This window comes from Triturus cristatus, chromosome 3_1 (genome assembly GCF_964204655.1).
Source record: "Triturus cristatus chromosome 3_1, aTriCri1.1, whole genome shotgun sequence".
NCBI classification, from domain to species: Eukaryota; Metazoa; Chordata; class Amphibia; order Caudata; family Salamandridae; genus Triturus; species Triturus cristatus.
In genome coordinates this window covers 848,702,747-848,723,641 of record NC_140583.1, presented here as the reverse complement: position 1 = coordinate 848,723,641, position 20,895 = coordinate 848,702,747, and the positions used below count along the sequence as shown (strand labels likewise).

General features: G+C 46.5%; 1 protein-coding gene across 6 annotated transcripts in view; it reads right to left on the bottom strand.

The window, feature by feature from the left end:
• The window catches only part of WIPF1 (WAS/WASL interacting protein family member 1), a 481,960-nt gene that overhangs the window by 59,013 nt on the left and 402,052 nt on the right, over positions 1-20,895 (bottom strand). For all 6 annotated transcript variants that reach the window (XM_085645252.1, XM_085645256.1, XM_085645254.1 and 3 more), the window contains one exon: positions 2,639-3,562. In XM_085645252.1, the coding sequence (XP_085501378.1) occupies positions 2,639-3,562 (924 nt within the window). The remainder of the gene's footprint in view (positions 1-2,638; positions 3,563-20,895) is intronic.

Genomic DNA, 20,895 nt, shown 5'->3' with positions numbered 1-20,895 from the left:
CAAAGGGAGATTACTTCGGGTGTCCTTGATGCCCACAGGTATGTTGTAGATCCTGAAAAAAGCACAGACACAGACGATGAAGAAGACTTGCAGAACAGTGAGACCAGGAGCAGCAGGAGTCTTCGTTGATGCAGTCTAGGTTCCAGGCAAAGTCCAAGTGTCCAGACAGTCGAAGAGTGATGTGGTTTCAGATTTGAGTCTTGTGCCACGATGCATATGAGGACCCAACCACAGGTAAGCACTTAAATACCCTAGGAAAGGCATTAGGACGACTCAGGGGTCCCTTCCCAGAGGAGGGGCTGGGCAGAGGAGAGGATACTCCAATGTCCTTTGTCCAGTTCCACGCCAGAGCGGAAGCCAGGGGCGCCTTGAACTGGCTCAAACCCGAGTATGCAAGGAGGGCACCAAATGTGCCCTTCAAAGCAGTCTGGTGGTGCTAACAAGCGCCCCCACCCCAGCCCAATACACTAAGTCCAGTCTGGGAGGTAGTCACACCTCCCTGTGACAGGAAACCTATTGTTCTACCTTCCCCTGCTCAAGCTCAGCTCAGCTCAGCAGCAGGAGTGCAGAATTGTGTCTGGGGTCGGCAGCAGCACTAGCTTGCTGACTGACCCTAGAAGGATATTAATGGGAGTTTTGGGAGCTTCTTGGAGGAGCCCCCCAGTGCCTGGAATCATACCTCCAACACTGGTACTCGTTTTGGGGTATGATTCCAACGTGTTTGATACCAAACATGCCCAGGTTCGGCACAGCCACTATATAGTTAGCCATCGCTTATTGGGGGATGGCCACCATATGTATCAAACTGGCTGACTGGACTTACAAATCCTGGATAATCTACTCTGTGGTTTGGAGGGCTGTCCTGCTCATGCAGGGGCACCCACACACTTATAACCCAGTACCCAGCCTTCAGGATTGAAAGGCCTGCATTAGGAGTGACTTATAGATTTAAGTGCAGTGACCTCAGATATAAGAAAACATATCTGGCATAAGTGGTGCTAGCACCAGCTTACAGAGGCTGCAATGGCAGGCCTGTAGTCACAGTGTGAGTGGCCTCTCATAGGTGGCACAATACATGCTGCAGCCAATGAGACCCATGGTGTACCTATGCCCTGGGTACCTCAGTTCCATATACTAGGGACTTATAGGGGTACAGCAGTAGCCAACTGTAGAGGTATAGAAGTACTTACCATAGTCAAATTTAGATAGGAAACACAGTGACTGGGGTCCTGAGTATAAGGATCCCTGCCAGACTAGTCAAAAAGAATACAGAAACCAGCAAAAAGGGGTGGGGGGGGGTAACCATGAAAGCAGATCCTATTTTCCTACACTCTGCCTCTTGGGAATCCCAGGATTTTTTTTTACATGACAGCAACTGAACAGCTGTGATTTGATAGCCTTCATCCTCACCGTTAATGGCTGGCAGGGCATCCATTGATCAAATGTGGGCTTCCCAGGATTCCACTGCATTGTTCTTGTGGTTTCTCGTATACCTCTAGGTTTCTGCAGGGTCCGCTTGGCCACCATGAGATGCGGGTTCTGCCTTTGCTTCTTTGGACTCCCAGGTTTCTTCTTTATGTGATGTCAACTTAACAGATTTGATTTGTTGGCTTTTGTCCTCGCTCTGAATGGCTGGCAGGGCATACATTGGTTGAATGTGGGCTTACCAGGATTCCACCACAATTCCTGCATTTTGATGTCTGGCCTTTCTAGATAGCAGCCCATTTATCACTTTTCAAAATGTTTTGCGATTTGGTTGTGTGCTGGACCATAAGAGCTTATTTCAAATTCCTTCTTGGCATCTTCTTTTTGCTGTTCAGCATTCCTTGTGAAATTGTAGCTTCAAGGTTCGCAATGTGGTTTTGTTCCATCCACTTCCCATTCTTACTAGGAGTAAAGTGCTTCAAGAATTCTCGTGATTGCTGGGTCAAAGACCCGTCAATCTCCAGATCTACTGAAGTCAAAGGGACAGGCACCTTAGTCATCAGATTTGCTCATTTTACTTTCATGAATTAACCATGCACATTTGTTAAACAAAAATAATTGTTTATGGGATTTTTTGTTCAATTAGCTCACTGAGGTGAACTAGCACTACCCTTCCCAAAAACGACTGCATTGTTAAACGGAAACTCAGGGATGGCGCATCAAGGTTTTGTGGCATTGGTGGCATCTGGTAACCTTAACAAAACATAGATACATTAACAATCTCGGGGAAGCCTGATCTTCCTAAAAGTCTTTGCATTACTTTGATTGTATGCTATGGGAGGGCCAGCACCTGAGAGCATATAGTGGTCTGCAGAAGAGGTTACATCGTCAAGATGTATGATGTTCAGTACTTCTGCGGATATGACATTTCCAAAAAGTATTTCTCTACAGAACGAAGTATATCTGAAAGGGTAGGGGCTGTTAGTAATGAAGTGCATTAAAAAGGCAGACACTTTTCAGTCTAAAAAAATATTTCAATACGTTCTTGATGCACATCAGTGCGCATTTATCTTTGAAAAGCCAAGGAAACTGATTTGATAAATATTTTTTGATTACGTTGTTCATAAATAGTATATAGTTTAACATGCTTAACTTTTTTGTCATTTGATATTCTTAAAGAAAATGTTGAATATTGAATAAAAATATTCTATACCTGATCTGCCGGGTGGATCTCGAACTGGTGGCGGTGGCCTCTCGTTTGCAGCTGGAGGAAGAGGAGCTGAACGTGGTGTCACAGGTGTGGCATTTGAAGTTACGCCACCTAGGGACATGTTTCGCTGGGGAAGTCGAGGCATTTCGTCATTTCCACCTGGAGGTATCGGAAGTGCACCAGGCCTGCTTGGAGGTGGAGGCGGTGGAGGAGGACCTTGATTGACAGACGAAGGCCGTGGGGTGGCTGGTACAGGAGGCTTATTGTTTTGAGGCGGTGGTGGAGGAGGAACATCTCGGGTGAGCGGTGGCCTATTTCCTGCTGGAGGGGGAGGGGGCCTGTCATCTACACTAAATGAAGGCCTATGTCCTGCTGGAGGGGGAGGGGGCCTGTCATCTACACTGAATGAGGGCCTATTTCCTGCTGGAGGGGGAGGGGGCCTGTCATCTACGCTGAATGATGGTTTATTTCCCCCTGGAGGGGGTGGGGGCCTCTCATCCATAGGTCTTCCAACTGGAGGAGGAGGTGGTCGATTTACAAATGGACCTGAAGGTGTTGACGGTGATGCCTGGCGGACCTGCCCTCCAAAATGTGCATTTCTGCTTGGTAGAAAGGCTGGAGGCGTAGACCCTAAGCTGCCCTGTCGGCCAACTCCTGGTACAGGTAGGGCACCCCTGCTCTGCAGAGATGATGGGATGGGCCTCGGTGTGTTGGGTACAGGAGGAGGAGGAGTAGCACAGCCTTCAAACTTTGAAGCAAATTCAGGTCTTGGCGGTGGCATTCGGCTCCTCTGCGGCTCGGGCGCGCTGCTTCTTGGCCCTAAAGAAGGTCCTGGTCCTCTAGGTGTACTGCTTGGTGGTAAGAATGGCCTTGCAGTTGTATGTTTCCCGCCTGGTGGTAGCACTGCGGATCTGCTTCCTCCTGAGTCTTAAAAACAAACAGTCAATGGCAAACGTTAATACCAGAGAAAATGCTACAAGTCTATAGTGAATACATTTATATAAAATACATACTTTCAACCATTCATCTTTTATGTACATTCTATTAGAAGAATGTAAAGACTAGTGACACAAACTTGCTTTACATTTTAATCATATTTACCTTTCAAAGCTTAAGAAAATGGAAACTATAAAGCAATTTTGCTTCCTTGTCTGATTAAAGAGTTAGACACAAGCAATGATTTTAAATCAAGGAACGAGGCAGCACACCATCCATTCCTTTACTTTTGTATGTTTCTACCAAATGTAGGTTTGCCAGATGACTCCGTTTAGCCCAGGATGCAGTGGTGAGGCTCAGAACTTTCTTTTACAAATCATTCTCCTGCAGCTGTCTATCCTGAAGGAAGTGGGAAGATGGACTGCAAAGTGTGGGTAAAGGATCAGACTTCTGGCTAGGAGGACAGACAGCAAGGCCAGCTGGCCGCAGCATACATGAATGTCATTTCGAGGGAGTAAGCTACTCAAAAGCCATGGGAACCAAGGTAGCTCAAGGAGCAGTTATACAACCAAAGGTCAAGGACTTGCACAGAAGCATAAAAGCGTATAATTTCCGACCAGTTTAGCACTGTTCGCAAATCAAAGGGAGCCCTCACTGGCCGATTTATCTACGAATCTGAGTGAGTACAATCAACGTTTTTTAGTTTCTTCTCTCCTTTTTGCATTTCTTGAGGATTTGTGGAACTGAGTCCATGAGTACTTACACAAAGTATTTACGTGTGACCAAACTAATCATATTTTTTCATTAAATTGAATTGCCTCTAAAAAAAAGTGAATTAATCTTTATTCTTTATAGAATTTGGAAGGTATAGCTTTACTTCATAACGTTCCATTCTATCCTTCCTTGTAGCTTATGGTTACTTTTCCCTCAAGGACAGTTCAACCCTCCATTTTCAAGTGTGAAACTTCTCTATTACTATATCTAATGTTAATGATTATTTTGTTCACATATTTCACTCTTCAGCACACTGAATTCGTCTACATTAAGATTGATCACTCAATTCCTATGTAACTTAGAAGAAATCACTTTAGAAAATCAATACTTAAGCATGCTGAGTGAGAGTAATCAGTTCTAAACTTTTCAATATTCAACAGGGAAGGAATCCAAAATAATAAGATGTAAACCAAAATTAAACAGGCATAAAATACACATTTGCTGAGACAAAGGTGTCCACTGGACTTCAGAGTAAATATAGTATTTCCAGTTCATAGGGAGAAGAGTCTGTGGTAATTTAATATGAAATTACGTACAAAAAGCCTTTTACCTCATGTACTGCTCGATTTTTCCGGCCTTATTGTGTTGTAGAGCGATTAATATGACTTCAGTCTCTTTCCATCCAAGTCTAAGGATTAGAGTAGTGAATAGAGCCTATTTATTAGACACTTTGACACGATCCTGTGCTCCTCCCCATAGATCAGGGCTTACACACATAGCCTAGGGGATAGATTCGTTAGTATTAAGGATAGCCTGTCCTATAGTGAGGGTATTTCATGGAGTCGTGCTGAATTTAGGCCTGGTAGGCCTCAGACAGGAGAGACTCCATCTTTCTTTCTGCTCCGGCAGCTTGGGACGTTTCTAGGTGAAGGGTGATGTTTTAGTTATGAGGTGTTATTCGCTCGGAGAGAACCGGTTCAGGCCGGCCCTTATCGAAGGATTGTATTTTTCTCCGTGCCGAAGACACTACATCAGGCCGGCCGGCTGGGAACGTGTCCTTGGCACGGGGAGGTACAGGAATTTGGTGGGCGGCAGGTTTCGGGCTGGAATTTTCCATGAGAGAATGCACCTCCATATTAGTGAAAGTCTGAGTCAGATACTGGCACTTGCTTCTAGTCCGTAGGCGGCACCTGACCGTTAGCAGAAAAGCTACTACTTATTTCAGGGAAGACAGATGACGAATTTGAAGGAGAAGAAAACCTAAGATTCTAAAGAGGAGAGAGTAGCCGATGAGGAAGAGGTCCCAGTGACTCGGAGAGGGAGAAGGGAGTAGATCCGCGACTGCGGAGGTGTGACTTCCAGGCGAAGCCGAGGCACAGACGAGAAGGGAACCTAGATGACCATTGAGTGCAGGCTACATACGACTAAGGTGATGTCGACCCCTTTTTATTAGAGTGTACAACTTAACCTTTCACTTTCCTTGCAGGTTATATATATGATGTATTCTGTGAGCGTGTATGTAGTAACTAAATAAAGTATTTAGCTTGTAATGAGTCAACATGTGCTGTGTATTCTTGTATAGGAGGGTAGCCTATTCTTCTAGTCAGATGTGACTTAACATGAACAGATGCTAATCCTGATCAGGTAAGTGGTAACTGAATGAGGGAGGAAGGAGCCCCTCGAACTGAAGAACAGGTTGTGCTCAACTAGTAGTCTTTGTGTGATCTGATACATGGTAACCCTGATTCCCCTGTCGTGTATTATGGTAATAATAGGATGAGCTCGTGCTAAGGCTGCCGTCTGGGCAGGAAGTCCTGGGTCTGTTTGAGACCGCGAGGCTAAGGCTGCCGACTGGGTAGGAAGTCCTGGGTCTGTCTGAGACCGCGAGGCTGAGGCTGCCGTCTGGGTAGGAAGTCCTGGGTCTGTTTGAGACCGCGAGGCTAAGGCTGCCGACTGGGTAGGAAGTCCTGGGTCTATCTGAGACCGCGAGGCTGAGGCTGCCGTCTGGGTAGGAAGTCCTGGGTCTGTTTGAGACCGCGAGGCTAAGGCTGCCGACTGGGCAGGAAGTCCTGGGTCTGTCTGAGACCGCGAGGCTGAGGCTGCCGTCTAGGCAGGAAGTCCTGGGTCTGTTTGAGACCGCGTGGCTGAGGCTGCCGTCTGGGCAGGAAGTCCTGGGTCTGTTTGAGACCGCGAGGCTAAGGCTGCCGACTGGGTAGGAAGTCCTGGGTCTGTCTGAGACCGCGAGGCTGAGGCTGCCGTCTGGGTAGGAAGTCCTGGGTCTGTCTGAGACCGCGAGGCTGAGGCTGCCGTCTGGGTAGGAAGTCCTGGGTCTGTTTGAGACCGCGAGGCTGAGGCTGCCGACTGGGCAGGAAGTCCTGGGTCTGTCTGAGACCGCGAGGCTGAGGCTGCCGTCTAGGCAGGAAGTCCTGGGTCTGTTTGAGACCGCGAGGCTGGGGCTGCCGTCTGGGTAGGAAGTCCTGGGTCTGTTTGAGACCGCGAGGCTGGGGCTGCCGTCTAGGCAGGAAGTCCTGGGTCTGTTTGAGACCGCGAGGCTGCTATATATATATATATATATATATATATATCCATATAATAGGAATTCCCTGTCCTTAGGTGGTACATGTATATATGTGGTTATTTAGGTATAAATAGGCCCTAGGGAGGGGGTAACGTTCTGATTTGGGTTAGAGAGGCTCTGTTGAGCGGGTTCTATCTGATCCGAAAACCCAAGCAGAACATTTGGCGTCACGAACTGTTTACGAAACCTGTGTGCGTTGTGATTGTCTTGTGTTTGCTTTCGGTGTGTGCGTGGTTTTCTTTGCATTCTTTTTTTATATATTTGCGTGTATAGTTTTTTTCCTCTCTCTTTCTCTCTTCCTTTCTTTCCTCTGCGTTTCTTTTTCTTTCTTTTTTCGCGATGTTTTCTAAGAAATCTAAATCTACTCTTAAATTGTCCGTTGATATTCCCGGATGGGATTCAACGCCTTATGGAGCCTTAGCCCGCGAGTGGGCTGACTCTACTGGTTTGAGTGAAAATTGGAATTCTTCTTTGGAGTCGGCGGAACCGGCTGATGTGATTGCTTGTTTGCAGAAGGCACCTGTATTGAAGGGTGAGGAGATTCCCGTTTTGGGGCGCAGAGGTTGGGTTCTTCTGTCTGCGTATCGGATTCTGCATGAGAGATTATTGAAATTACAGATCTCTCTTAAGGATGTGGAGGCACACTTTGTTGAGGTTCAGAATTCTCATACTCTATTGCGGTGTCAAAATAAGTTGCTTTCTGACAAACTTGACACTTACCAAACGGTTGCCGAAAGGGCGGCTGTGCGGATTGCTCGTTATAAGTACAAAAACAGGCGTGGTCGAGTTTCGACGCGTAAGGTGCGTCTGGTCGTGGCGAAAGCTGGACTAGATTGGAATCCTGATGAATGGGATGGTAATATCTGGGACTCGAGTACCTCTTGTTCCTCGGGTGAGGAGTCTGTCAAGCGCGAGTCTTCTCGTTCCCGTCATGAATGTAAGTCTGCTTCTCGCACCTCGGATGGTGCGCCATGTGATTGTGCTCGTCCTTCGGGTGGGATTGATGCCCCTTACGCTGATTGTCCCTCTACTAGTACTGCTCGGGCTCCTTGTGATGCTCGTCCCGTGGTCTCTGCGCATCCAGTTTTTCGTCGGAAGTTGCAGCAATCTCCTAATGCTCCGCAGGGTGTCTCTTTGGACTGTTTGGAAGATTTTACTCAACAAGAAATTAGTGATATTTTGCAGCGATTTCGGCAGCGAGCTGGTGAGGCCTTACTCACATGGATGGTGCGCCTTTATGAACTAGGCGCTGCTGGTATTATGCTGGATACTGGCGACTGTTTGAAATTTTGTTCTTTGAGTTTGGATTCTACTGTGCAAGATCATTTTCGTAACTATAATGGTGGTGGTCAAATTTCTTTACTCCAATTGGCGACTGAGGGTTGTAATTTAAAGTATCCTACTGAATCTGACTGGCCTGTCAATGACAAGCCGTGGTATACCTTGCGTGATGCTGCGCAACGTCTTAAGGAGGAGGTGATGAAAACGGCTATTTTTCTGGGCACTGCTGACAGGTTGCTTGATGGGATGTTGACTTCTTCTGTGCGGAATCGTATCATTCGCTCTTCTCCTGTCGCCTATAAGCAGGTCATGATGACTTTATTGATTAACCAGACTGGTAATGTGCTATCTACGGTGTTGGAATCGGTGCGCCAACTCGGTGAGTTGGGTGAATGGTTTAAACCTGAACGTCAGTCCCGGTCTGACACTCGTACTCCTGGTGAAAATAAATTTACTAGACGTGATATCTTTACTGGTCTTTTGGCTGATGGTGTGCGTCGGGAGGACATTGATGGTGAGACTACTGCTCGTTTGTGGGAGTTGTTTCGCAAACGGGGCTTGGATCGGAAGGAGGGTGCCCGGCGTGTTCGAACGACTGAGTGTGATCGTGGTTGTTCTGACGGTAGCGGTGATGACGACCGCCGTGGGCGCTCTGATCGTCGTGATGATCGGCGTTCTGTACGTGATGTGTCCCCCCGTCGAGAGAGAGACAGGGAGAGAGAGGGGGAAAAGGAAAGGGGGAGAAATGATCATGCTTACAGCAGGTGTAGAGATGATAGGGACCAATCTCCTGAGTTGAGGAGGAGAGAGGATCGTCACAGCTTGGTTGATCGTAACCCGCGGTACAATACTGAAGACTCGAACCCGTTCCGTATGGGGAATGGATATGAACAAGAGGTACCGATACCTAAGAAACGTGAGAGTCTTTATCCTGATTTGTCCTGGTACACAGAATGCAGTAAGAATGACTAGGAAATAGGTCAAGCTCCGGTACACAGATGGGCTCATAGAGATAATAGACCCTATGTAGATATTGATATTTATTGGAGACATCGTAATATCCAAAGGGCCCGAGCATTGGTAGATACAGGAGCGGAGGCCACTCTTATTCATGGAAAATCAAAGAAGTTTACAGGGCAGCCTTTTACTATTACCGGATTAGGAGGAAAAGAAACCCCTGCAGTTCAAACTTTGCTTGAAATGAGAATAGGTAGAATCCCTAGAAAATAATATTCTGTATTAGTGGTGCCACTCTTAGAATTCATAATTGGAATTGATATTTTGAAGGGAATGACGTTGCATCTTGATGATGGGTGTTACCAATTTGGAACGACGCATTATATCTCGTCCAGACCTATACGGGTTGGTCGTTTAAGAATGCCCCCCATACAAGTTCCCCAGGCGACCAAAGTGGTTTGTCAGAAGCAGTATCGTATTCCGGGTGGTCATGAGGAGATTAGTACCACCATTCAGGAGTTGGTGGATGCAGGTGTTATAACTCCAGTTACTTCTGCTTGGAATAATCCTGTTTGGCCGGTAGGTAAGAGTGATAATTCTTGGCGCATGACTGTTGATTATCGGGAATTGAACAAACACACGCCCTCTTTGACTGTTGCAGTACCGGATGTTATTACCCTAATTGAAAGAATCCAAACACTTCCAGGTACATGGTATGCGTCCATTTATATTGCTAATGCTTTCTTTTCTATTCCAATTGCCCCTGAGTGTCAGGAACAGTTCAGTTTTACGTGGAACGGGCGTCAGATGACGTTTAGAAGTCTTCCTCAGGGCTATGTGCATAGTCCTACGATATGTCACCGGCTGGTGGCAGAGCATTTGGCTGAGGTACCAGTTCATCCCAAAATTCAGATATGTCATTATATTGATGATGTTTTGATCCAAGGCGAAACACAAGAGGATGTTCAGACACAATTAGATAGAGTCATTGAGTGTCTGCGTGAGAAAGGTTGGGAGATCAATCCGGATAAATTACAAGGTCCGTCCCAGGCTGTAAAATTTTTGGGTATTAATTGGCATGAGGGACACCGTGAGGTGATCCCTCAAGTTAAACAGAAGATTCTTGATTTTTCAGTTCCGAGGAATAGGAAGGAAGCCCAGAGCTTCATTGGTTTATTTGGTTTTTGGCGCCGGCATATTCCTCATTTGAGTCAAATATTGGCCCCCTTGTACCGAGTTACACGTAAAAGGAATGCATTTGAATGGGATAAGCCACAGCAAGATGCGTTTAGCCTGGCAAAAGAGGCAATTCAACATGCTATGGATTTATGGCCTGTACGTGATGGTGATGTGGATTTGAATGTGTCTGTACAGGGCCCTTATGCAAATTGGAGTTTGTGGCAGAAACAAGGCAGAAGTAAGGTACCGTTAGGTTTTTGGACCAAAAAGCTACCTGATGCTGGTGAGCGTTATACACCCTTTGAGAAACAGTTACTTGCTTGTTATTGGGCTTTGGTGGATACCGAGCAATTGACTTTGGGACATGATATATTCTTGCGTCCTGAAATTCCTATCATGCAGTGGGTTCTGAGTTCACCGAAAACTCATCGAATTGGGCATGCTCAAGAGGCGAGCGTGATTAAATGGAAATGGTACATACAAGACAGGGCACGTGTGGGCCCGAAAGGAGTTGCTTCTTTACATGAGCAAGTGGCGCGAGCACCGTCGACTGAGACTGAGAGTGAGTGTTCCGTACCTTTAGCGCAGGAGTCCCCTGTTAAATGGGGTAAGCCTTTTGATGATTTGTCCACAACGGAAAGAAACCATGTTTGGTTCACAGATGGGTCGGCGAAGTTTATAGGGACGACACGGCACTGGAAGGCGGTGTCCTATAATCCGGTCACACAGAAACTGCTGAGCACAACTGGTGAAGGGAAGAGTAGCCAATTTGCCGAGCTTTACGCTGTTTACCAAGTTTTGAAACAAGAATTACCTGGTACATGTCATATTTTTACCGATTCTTGGTCCACTGCCAATGGACTGGCTGTTTGGTTGCCGACTTGGCATTCCCATAATTGGAAGTTACATTCCAAAGAATTGTGGGGAAAAGAGTTATGGCAAGAGATTTGGGGGATGCTCCCACAGAGTACTGTTACAATCTTCCATGTGGATGCTCACACCCCAATAGATTCCCTTGACAAATTTTTTCATAACATTGCAGATGAGAAATCTAAAATTGCTGAGGCAGTGGTGGACAGACAAGATCCTGATATTGCGGGATTGGCGAAATGGGCACACCAGAAAGCAGGACACTTTGGAGAGAAAGCCACTAGCAGGTGGGCTGCTGATAGAGGAATTTATATTCCACTAGATCTAATCAAAAATGTTATTTTACATTGTCCCGTTTGTCAACATATCAGACAGCGTAAAGTACCCCAAATTGTTAAAGGCCATTTACATCGCGGGAAACTGCCCGCTCAAATTTGGCAGATTGATTACATCGGTCCACTTCCCATGAGTAGGAATTGTCAATATGTTTGCACAATTGTCGATACATATAGTGGCTTGCTGGTAGCTCTTCCATGTAAGCAAGCTACCCAATTGAATACCATAAAAACATTAGAATTGATTATGATGTATTATGGTGTGCCATTCCAAATTCAATCTGATAATGCATCCCATTTTCGTGGAAGATTGGTACAGGAATTCTGTGTGGAAAACAATATTGAATGGATATTCCATATACCCTACTATCCACAGGCCTCGGGCCTTGTGGAGAGGTTGAATGGCCTGCTAAAGGATCAGCTGCGTAAGTTAACAGATGACAAGTATAAAAATTGGCGAGACTTTTTGCCCCAAGCAATATTGATTTTGAATAATCGTCCTTTTTTAAATGCTGAATCTCCACTTATGCGTTTGTTTCCCCCAAATGTTGAGACTATGCCTAATGAAATCAGAGAAACTGTGATGTATTGGGAAATTACTCCCGGAGCTCTGGCTCCATGCAGAGCGACCCCAGGGTCGGCAGGTTTAGACTTGCATGCCATGGATGACACCGTTCTGGAAAGTAAGAATCGGGTCATCATTGCTACCGGTGTTGGTATTCATATACCACCTGGGAATTTTGGATTGATCGCCCCTAGATCGGGGCTGGCTGTAAAAGGCATCCAGGTGCTTGGAGGTGTCATTGACAGTGACTATCAGGGAGAGATTAAGGTACTTCTGCTAAATAGCAGTGAGATTGACTTACTGATACACCGCACTGACCGAGTGGCTCAATTACTCATTATGCCTGTTTTCAGTGGCGAAATATTGAAAGGCACTGCCCCAACTTTGCTAACTGTACGTGGCCAGAAAGGCTTTGGCTCTACGGATAACCCTGGGGCCAGGGTTTGGGTGCAGTCGCCTAAGAGTCCCCCTGAACAAGCAGAGGTTATTGCCATCGGTCAGGACAATACCATTTTGGTTATGAGGCCAGGGAAAGATAGCTGGGAAGCGGTCCCAGCTGATAAATGTTATTTACGAGAATGATTAATGCCTGTATTTGGTTCTCTTTCAGATCATTCTTTGGATTGTTGCTGCAGGATGTGTCGGAACTGGACTCCTTTTGGGTTGGTTCGGCGAGAGAGAAGGGATCCCGTCAACCCGGGATGAACTGAGAACCCGAGTGTTGCGTTCCTTCAATGCGTGGGATTCATCATCGAACTTTTGGACATTACTGGCCAAGAGAGTGACTGATGCCCCTCACTTCTGCTTGACACCGATGAGATCTGTACGTGACATTCTGGCGACTTGTCTAGTTGCTGTCCCCGCCTCACTGGAGACTTTAGTTCATATTTTTAACGTTTCGAAGGCTCGTCCGAATATTCTCCTGGGTGATTTTGCTACCCATGTATATTGCCCTTTGTGCACTGAACTACCGAATGAGCGACTCCCCATCCAGTCCCAAATAATTACGTATAATATCACACGAGGTGACCTATGCTTCTTTCTTACATGTAATCCTAATGCAATCTCTGAATGCCTACGCCTAAAGTTAAAAGGCGCCACTTCATTTACAACTCATGAACGGACTTTGTGTTTTCAGAGGACACCGACCACATGTGTTTCAGTTCAGAACAATATGACTTGCAATAGTTTGGTAGTTACCCCCAGTCACTATCGTGCGATGTTACTACCTGCCGGATGGCTTTTCTCATGTGGTAATACTTCCTGGCCATATGTCCCTGCAAACATTTCCGGAGGCCCGTGTGCCATTACCAGACTAAGTTTACTGATGTTCTCGTCACATCCGAATGCCAACTCTCGTGTGCTTCGAGATACTATGATGTTACAGGAGGATTGTGACTCATCTTTGCATTTATATTCCAAGTCTGAATATCTCAGCCTAGCTGTTTCAATTATTGGTGTTCCTGCTTTGGCGGTTTATAATGCCAAATCCATTGGGAAAATGGCTTGCTGGATGGTGAAATCTATTAATCATACTTCTACAGTCTTGTCTGACTTGCTATTAGACGCCCAGGGTGAACGCAGGGCCATTTTGCAAAATAGAGCAGCCATTGATTATCTTTTGCTTAAACATGGACATGATTGCTCGGACTTTGAAGGCCTCTGCTGTTTTAACTTATCTGATCATACACAATCCATTCGTGCACATATTGACAAGTTGCATGACTTAACGGAAGAAGTTAGAAAACACATTGATCAGGGCTGGTTTGACTGGCTCTTTAATTGGTTACCGGATATACACATGTTACGCCACACATTAGGTGGCATTCTGATTGCTATCGCTGTTTTGATTTCTATCTGTTGCTTTATTCAGTGTATTCCTTCACTACTTCAATTCTGCACACTTGGTACTAGACATAGATCAGTTAGTTTTGTTTCATATTATTCTTCCACCGATGTTAGTTCTGTTTAATGAATGTATAATAGACTGAAGTCAAGGGTGAAATGTACTGCTCGATTTTTCCGGCCTTATTGTGTTGTAGAGCGATTAATATGACTTCAGTCTCTTTCCATCCAAGTCTAAGGATTAGAGTAGTGAATAGAGCCTATTTATTAGACACTTTGACACGATCCTGTGCTCCTCCCCATAGATCAGGGCTTACACACATAGCCTAGGGGATAGATTCGTTAGTATTAAGGATAGCCTGTCCTATAGTGAGGGTATTTCATGGAGTCGTGCTGAATTTAGGCCTGGTAGGCCTCAGACAGGAGAGACTCCATCTTTCTTTCTGCTCCGGCAGCTTGGGACGTTTCTAGGTGAAGGGTGATGTTTTAGTTATGAGGTGTTATTCGCTCGGAGAGAACCGGTTCAGGCCGGCCCTTATCGAAGGATTGTATTTTTCTCCGTGCCGAAGACACTACATCAGGCCGGCCGGCTGGGAACGTGTCCTTGGCACGGGGAGGTACAGGAATTTGGTGGGCGGCAGGTTTCGGGCTGGAATTTTCCATGAGAGAATGCACCTCCATATTAGTGAAAGTCTGAGTCAGATACTGGCACTTGCTTCTAGTCCGTAGGCGGCACCTGACCGTTAGCAGAAAAGCTACTACTTATTTCAGGGAAGACAGATGACGAATTTGAAGGAGAAGAAAACCTAAGATTCTAAAGAGGAGAGAGTAGCCGATGAGGAAGAGGTCCCAGTGACTCGGAGAGGGAGAAGGGAGTAGATCCGCGACTGCGGAGGTGTGACTTCCAGGCGAAGCCGAGGCACAGACGAGAAGGGAACCTAGATGACCATTGAGTGCAGGCTACATACGACTAAGGTGATGTCGACCCCTTTTTATTAGAGTGTACAACTTAACCTTTCACTTTCCTTGCAGGTTATATATATGATGTATTCTGTGAGCGTGTATGTAGTAACTAAATAAAGTATTTAGCTTGTAATGAGTCAACATGTGCTGTGTATTCTTGTATAGGAGGGTAGCCTATTCTTCTAGTCAGATGTGACTTAACATGAACAGATGCTAATCCTGATCAGGTAAGTGGTAACTGAATGAGGGAGGAAGGAGCCCCTCGAACTGAAGAACAGGTTGTGCTCAACTAGTAGTCTTTGTGTGATCTGATACATGGTAACCCTGATTCCCCTGTCGTGTATTATGGTAATAATAGGATGAGCTCGTGCTAAGGCTGCCGTCTGGGCAGGAAGTCCTGGGTCTGTTTGAGACCGCGAGGCTAAGGCTGCCGACTGGGTAGGAAGTCCTGGGTCTGTCTGAGACCGCGAGGCTGAGGCTGCCGTCTGGGTAGGAAGTCCTGGGTCTGTTTGAGACCGCGAGGCTAAGGCTGCCGACTGGGTAGGAAGTCCTGGGTCTGTCTGAGACCGCGAGGCTGAGGCTGCCGTCTGGGTAGGAAGTCCTGGGTCTGTTTGAGACCGCGAGGCTAAGGCTGCCGACTGGGCAGGAAGTCCTGTGTCTGTCTGAGACCGCGAAGCTGAGGCTGCCGTCTAGGCAGGAAGTCCTGGGTCTGTTTGAGACCGCGAGGCTGAGGCTGCCGTCTGGGCAGGAAGTCCTGGGTCTGTTTGAGACCGCGAGGCTAAGGCTGCCGACTGGGTAGGAAGTCCTGGGTCTGTCTGAGACCGCGAGGCTGAGGCTGCCGTCTGGGTAGGAAGTCCTGGGTCTGTCTGAGACCGCGAGGCTGAGGCTGCCGTCTGGGTAGGAAGTCCTGGGTCTGTTTGAGACCGCGAGGCTGAGGCTGCCGACTGGGCAGGAAGTCCTGGGTCTGTCTGAGACCGCGAGGCTGAGGCTGCCGTCTAGGCAGGAAGTCCTGGGTCTGTTTGAGACCGCGAGGCTGGGGCTGCCGTCTGGGTAGGAAGTCCTGGGTCTGTTTGAGACCGCGAGGCTGGGGCTGCCGTCTAGGCAGGAAGTCCTGGGTCTGTTTGAGACCGCGAGGCTGCTATATATATATATATATATATATATCCATATAATAGGAATTCCCTGTCCTTAGGTGGTACATGTATATATGTGGTTATTTAGGTATAAATAGGCCCTAGGGAGGGGGTAACGTTCTGATTTGGGTTAGAGAGGCTCTGTTGAGCGGGTTCTATCTGATCCGAAAACCCAAGCAGAACACCTCATTATCCCTGAAAGTATAATAAATCATCACAAAACATGGTCTATCTTACTAATGTCATCATCAGTGCTGTCCTCGGTATCACAAGACTGACAGTTATAGTGTTCAACTTTCTGGCCAGGCTGGAAACATTTTTGGCCTGACCTCCGTAATGTCTTATCTACTGCCTGCCACAAATGTTCCCATTAATATAACAAAAAAATATGAGTAGTGCACATTACTCACTTTGGTTAATCTTGTATTTGTAACTCCACTCCCCCTCCTCTAGACGTCACAGCCGCTAGCCTCACGCACTGTTTCTATATAGAGGTGCCAATCAATTATTAGGTCTACTGTAGAGCAACGTGAATTAATTTTAGGTCTCGCCTAGGCAGCGCTTGCGCTGTCTCTTCGAGAAATGCTGTATTTGGGATAAAGGGCAAACAAAAACAGGAGTAAACCCGTATACCCAATTGAGACCGGGTAATATATGGCAACAATAAACAATGTCTCAACAGGTAAATCACGTAGGGGGACTGTTCAACAAGCGATCAATCATATAGCACAAGGAAGAACAAGGGAGACCAAGGAGGATGGAAGGTTGTTATTTTTGCATATAGAAGCCAGGAATACAACTAAATTGCAGTAACCATAACAACCGAGGTGCACTGGAAGTGAAGTGTAAAAGAGAATACACGGCGCAGTGACAGCTGTGATGATGAACAACGAAAAGCGGCGCAAACAATACGAAAGATGGTGAAGGTCAACAAAATTATTTTACATTCACAAACATAATTTCATAATTTATGATTGACCATTGGGTATGCCGTAACGAACTACTCCTACCCAGCTGTCTGGATTGACGGCGACGCTCGTATTCAGTATGATTTGATCTATTTTGGATTCAACCCTACCCCGCGAACCTGCTTTCTCTCCCCGAGCGCTGCCTCCCTCCCCTACGCACGCTCATCCCCCCGGAAGTTGGACCTCTAATTGGCCATCGCCTCGCAAACCTGACCAGCCCTCGGCTATCTGTACTGTCTCATCCACCTCTAACGCCCCCTTTCCCTTACCTTCATTGATTGACACCAGAGCACTCTTAATGAGTTATGTAACCGTCGTCCTGATGATGACCTCAAGTTAGAGAGGTCGAAACGCCGTCGACCCCACAATGCCAAGTGCAGCATACCCAATGGTCAATCATAAATGATGAAATTATGTTTGTGAATGTAAAATAATTTTGTTGACCTTCATCTTTCGTATTGTTTGCGCCGCTTTTCGTTGTTCTTCACCACAGCTGTCACTGCGCCGTTTATTCACTTTTACACTTCCAGTGCACCTTGGTTGTTATGGTTACTGCAATTTAGTTGTATTTGTGATATAGACATAAAGCTCTGCCCCCTTTCCACCCATCTTTTACATTGGCTCCTGTCCCTGTCCTTTGTTAATGGTCACTTTTCATTGGTCAATAGGCTTAGTAGTCCCTCTTTTGTACCGCCTTGTCTCTTCTTGTATCCTCCCATGAGGACACCTCCTGTTACATGTGTTGTTACTCCCTAGGTTTTAGTTCCAGCCTCAAATAACTATTTTCTTAAAGGGCTTCAGGCAGGACACACGCTTGGTTCTAAGTAAGGCTGGCAGTGGTTACTTTACTCACTAGGACATCTCACATTTATATGAGACCTATACATTTCCCTTCATCAGCTCCACAGAGTACAACCCAATTCGGAATTAATATAATAATTCTTTTGTCACATTTCAAAGCTACTAATTGTAAATATAGACATAGCTATTTGAATGTACTCGTGGTACTGTCTTGTGTGCAATGCATTATGGGTAAGGTGGATTTACCAAATCTTCTGCAGGGTGCAGTACCACATGTGGTACTGCACCCTGCAACTTGGCTAGGAAAAAACATTGCCATTCATAATGCCAATATTCAAACTGCAACAAATGTGAGACTGATTGCATTCCCAATGGAATAGTTCTCGCATTTGATAAAGTTAGAGCTGTTGGTGTTGAAAATGACAATGTTTTTAACTTTTGCTTTTTTATATCATTGGCAATAGTGCTATGCCAATATAATACCTCCACTGCAAATAAAAAAACAAAAGTAAAAAACATTGTTATTTCCAACGCCAACGGCCCTAACTTTAACAAAAGCGAGACCTATTGCATTCCAAATGCTTGTTTAGTATCTCTTTCCCTCCGTCTGTTTAAACTGCACATGCGACTTTGTGGGTAAATGTGGTATTACACCACAGTCGGCAATACTGCCAGTTTACACTGGGGGGGGGGGGGTAATCTTGGGAAACCATAAATCAGCTTCCTTAAAGATTGGCAAAATTGGACTTCAGTATTTAATTCCTGCAGAACTGATATTTAATTCCAAAGTACAGTGTGTTTGCAACTCTGCAAAACAGATGGTTTTGAAAACACTGACAATATAAACTGCTTGTAGAGAGGTTGGATGAAGAAAAAGAGGAGTCTCCAATAAACTTTATAAGCAAGATTATTAATCTAAATTCAGGAGCCGAAGAGCCGCATGTGAGCCCACGTTCAGCATGCCCTGACTTCAGGGAATCGAAGGTGTATATGGTTTAACTGCAGCTGGATATCATGGAGAAGGAATGCAGAGCGTGAGGCAGCATGAAAATCAACACATACAAACAAGCGAGCGTGCTTGCACGCTGAACAGATGTAAACTGTAATGTAATGGTCACAAAGAAAGGGCAAAGTGTTACACTACACTGCTGCTACGTATACAAAACAAAGCCTGGCTTTTGATTTGACAGACTGTAGATGGTGCCTTCAGTAAAGGCTCGGAAGTATTCAGAGAACCCTACCGTGCACAGAGAACACTAATGCGCATGCAACAACTAGAATTCAGCACTGCCTACATGTAAAAACAGCATGCGCCCAAGGTACATTCGTAGAAAACGTAGGACCTAATGATTTGTGGCAGTTGTCTCAAAAAACTACTTGTACTGTTGAATTCGCAATTACCCAAAATTAAGCCTTAACAATTCTCCAATCACTGCGCCCCCTACTGGCTGATAGTGTGAGTTACACAATGAGCTGCAGCCTAACCGCACACAACTACTACACTATTAGAGGAGGGTGAGACAACAAATTAACAGGGAGAGCAGAGGATCGGATTGGGCACAAATAGCACATGCATGAGCACAGCCTTGAAAATGTTTGGCAGGAAAACTGTCCAACAAACACCCTTTAAACATAGGATCTTTAAAATTAACAAGCATTGAAAATGCAATAGGTCTCGCCTTTGATTAAGTTAAAGCCATTTGCTTTGCTAATGGTTTTGTATAGCAAAACAAATGGCTTTAACTTAATAAAAGGCGAGTCCTATTGCATTTTCAATGCTTGCTTATTTTGTAATAAGTAATTCTTTTGTGCATTGTCCCCACGTCTTCCATGTCCACCACCTGCCCTGGGACACCCAGCAGCAGCCCTCCTGTGTGTTCCCTGCACCCCGAAGGGATCAGAGGCCAGGTCCTCCCCCCACATGCCCCACGCAGCCCTCCTGTGTGTTCCCTGCACCCCTAAAGGACAAGAGGCCAGGTCCTCCCCCACATGCCCCACGCACTGCGAACAGCAGACACATTGACTCTCCGATGGGGCAGTCGCTGTAAAATGCTAATGGCACCTGCTTAGGACTTAAGAGGCCTAAACAAGCGCCTTGTCACCTGTTGTCGGGCACACACAAGGGAGTTGGCGCCGGGGCCCCTTTGAAGAGCTCATTACTTGCCCTAATGAGCCTCCTCACTCTGGGCCCCGATGACTGGGACTTTCTGGAGACATCTACACCTGAATGAGCGACCCTCGCGGGGGGGGGGGGGGGGGGGGGGGGGGAGCGCACCTGAATGGGTCTTGGCCTCTCGGCTGAGACAGTGAGGTCTGCTGGTTGGGGATATTTTCAGTTCCCTGCTGGGAGGCTGACTGGAGCATGGACTTGGACCCTGGGAGGCGGGCGCCTCGTGGTCCTGGTTGGGGGTGGAAACCCCTGGCTCGGCGGCCTTGGGCTGAGTTAGGCCCCGTGAGAACGCACAGCTAGAGCCGCCGGGAAGTAACAAGCCTTGGAAACTGGAGGTGAGAGAACCCCCAGTGATCGATACCAGCCCACTGAAGGGAACACGATTACTGGTACTGTGAGCCAAGGCTCCCTCATTAATAAAACGAACTACGGTGACACCAGGTTGCAGACACTTTTTATTTTTATTTATGGTGAAATGAAGTGATCTGCGCACAATCACAGGATGTTGAGCCTCCTGTGGAGACTCGCACTGTACCCCGCTTCAAAGTCGGCCGCTGTCTCTGTTCTGGCACATCCTCTTTCCTTGCATGCATCAATAACCCCAGCCCCTCCTGCCTCGGAGTAGTACTACAGGCTGCCCTTGGGCTAGTTTTGGTAGCGTCCGGGCTTGGCTACCATGCAGCAGCGGTCCCTGGTTGTAAAGGAAGCGGGAGCAGAGTTCTACTGAGGCCAAATGAGAAGAATACCATGCTGCTGCACCTAAGTGTGTTCACACGGATCGGGCTGTGAGGGGAAAAATAACAAGCATTAAGTTTAAAGCTGAGCGTGGAGCCGCTTCGCCGGACACTGCGCTCGGTTTCTTTATATATTTCTTAACTTTAACACTGAGCGCGGTGTCCTTGAAGCGGGCGCTGCGCTGTTTCAAAGTTAAAAAATAAAAATAAAAAACACAGAGTGCGTGCACT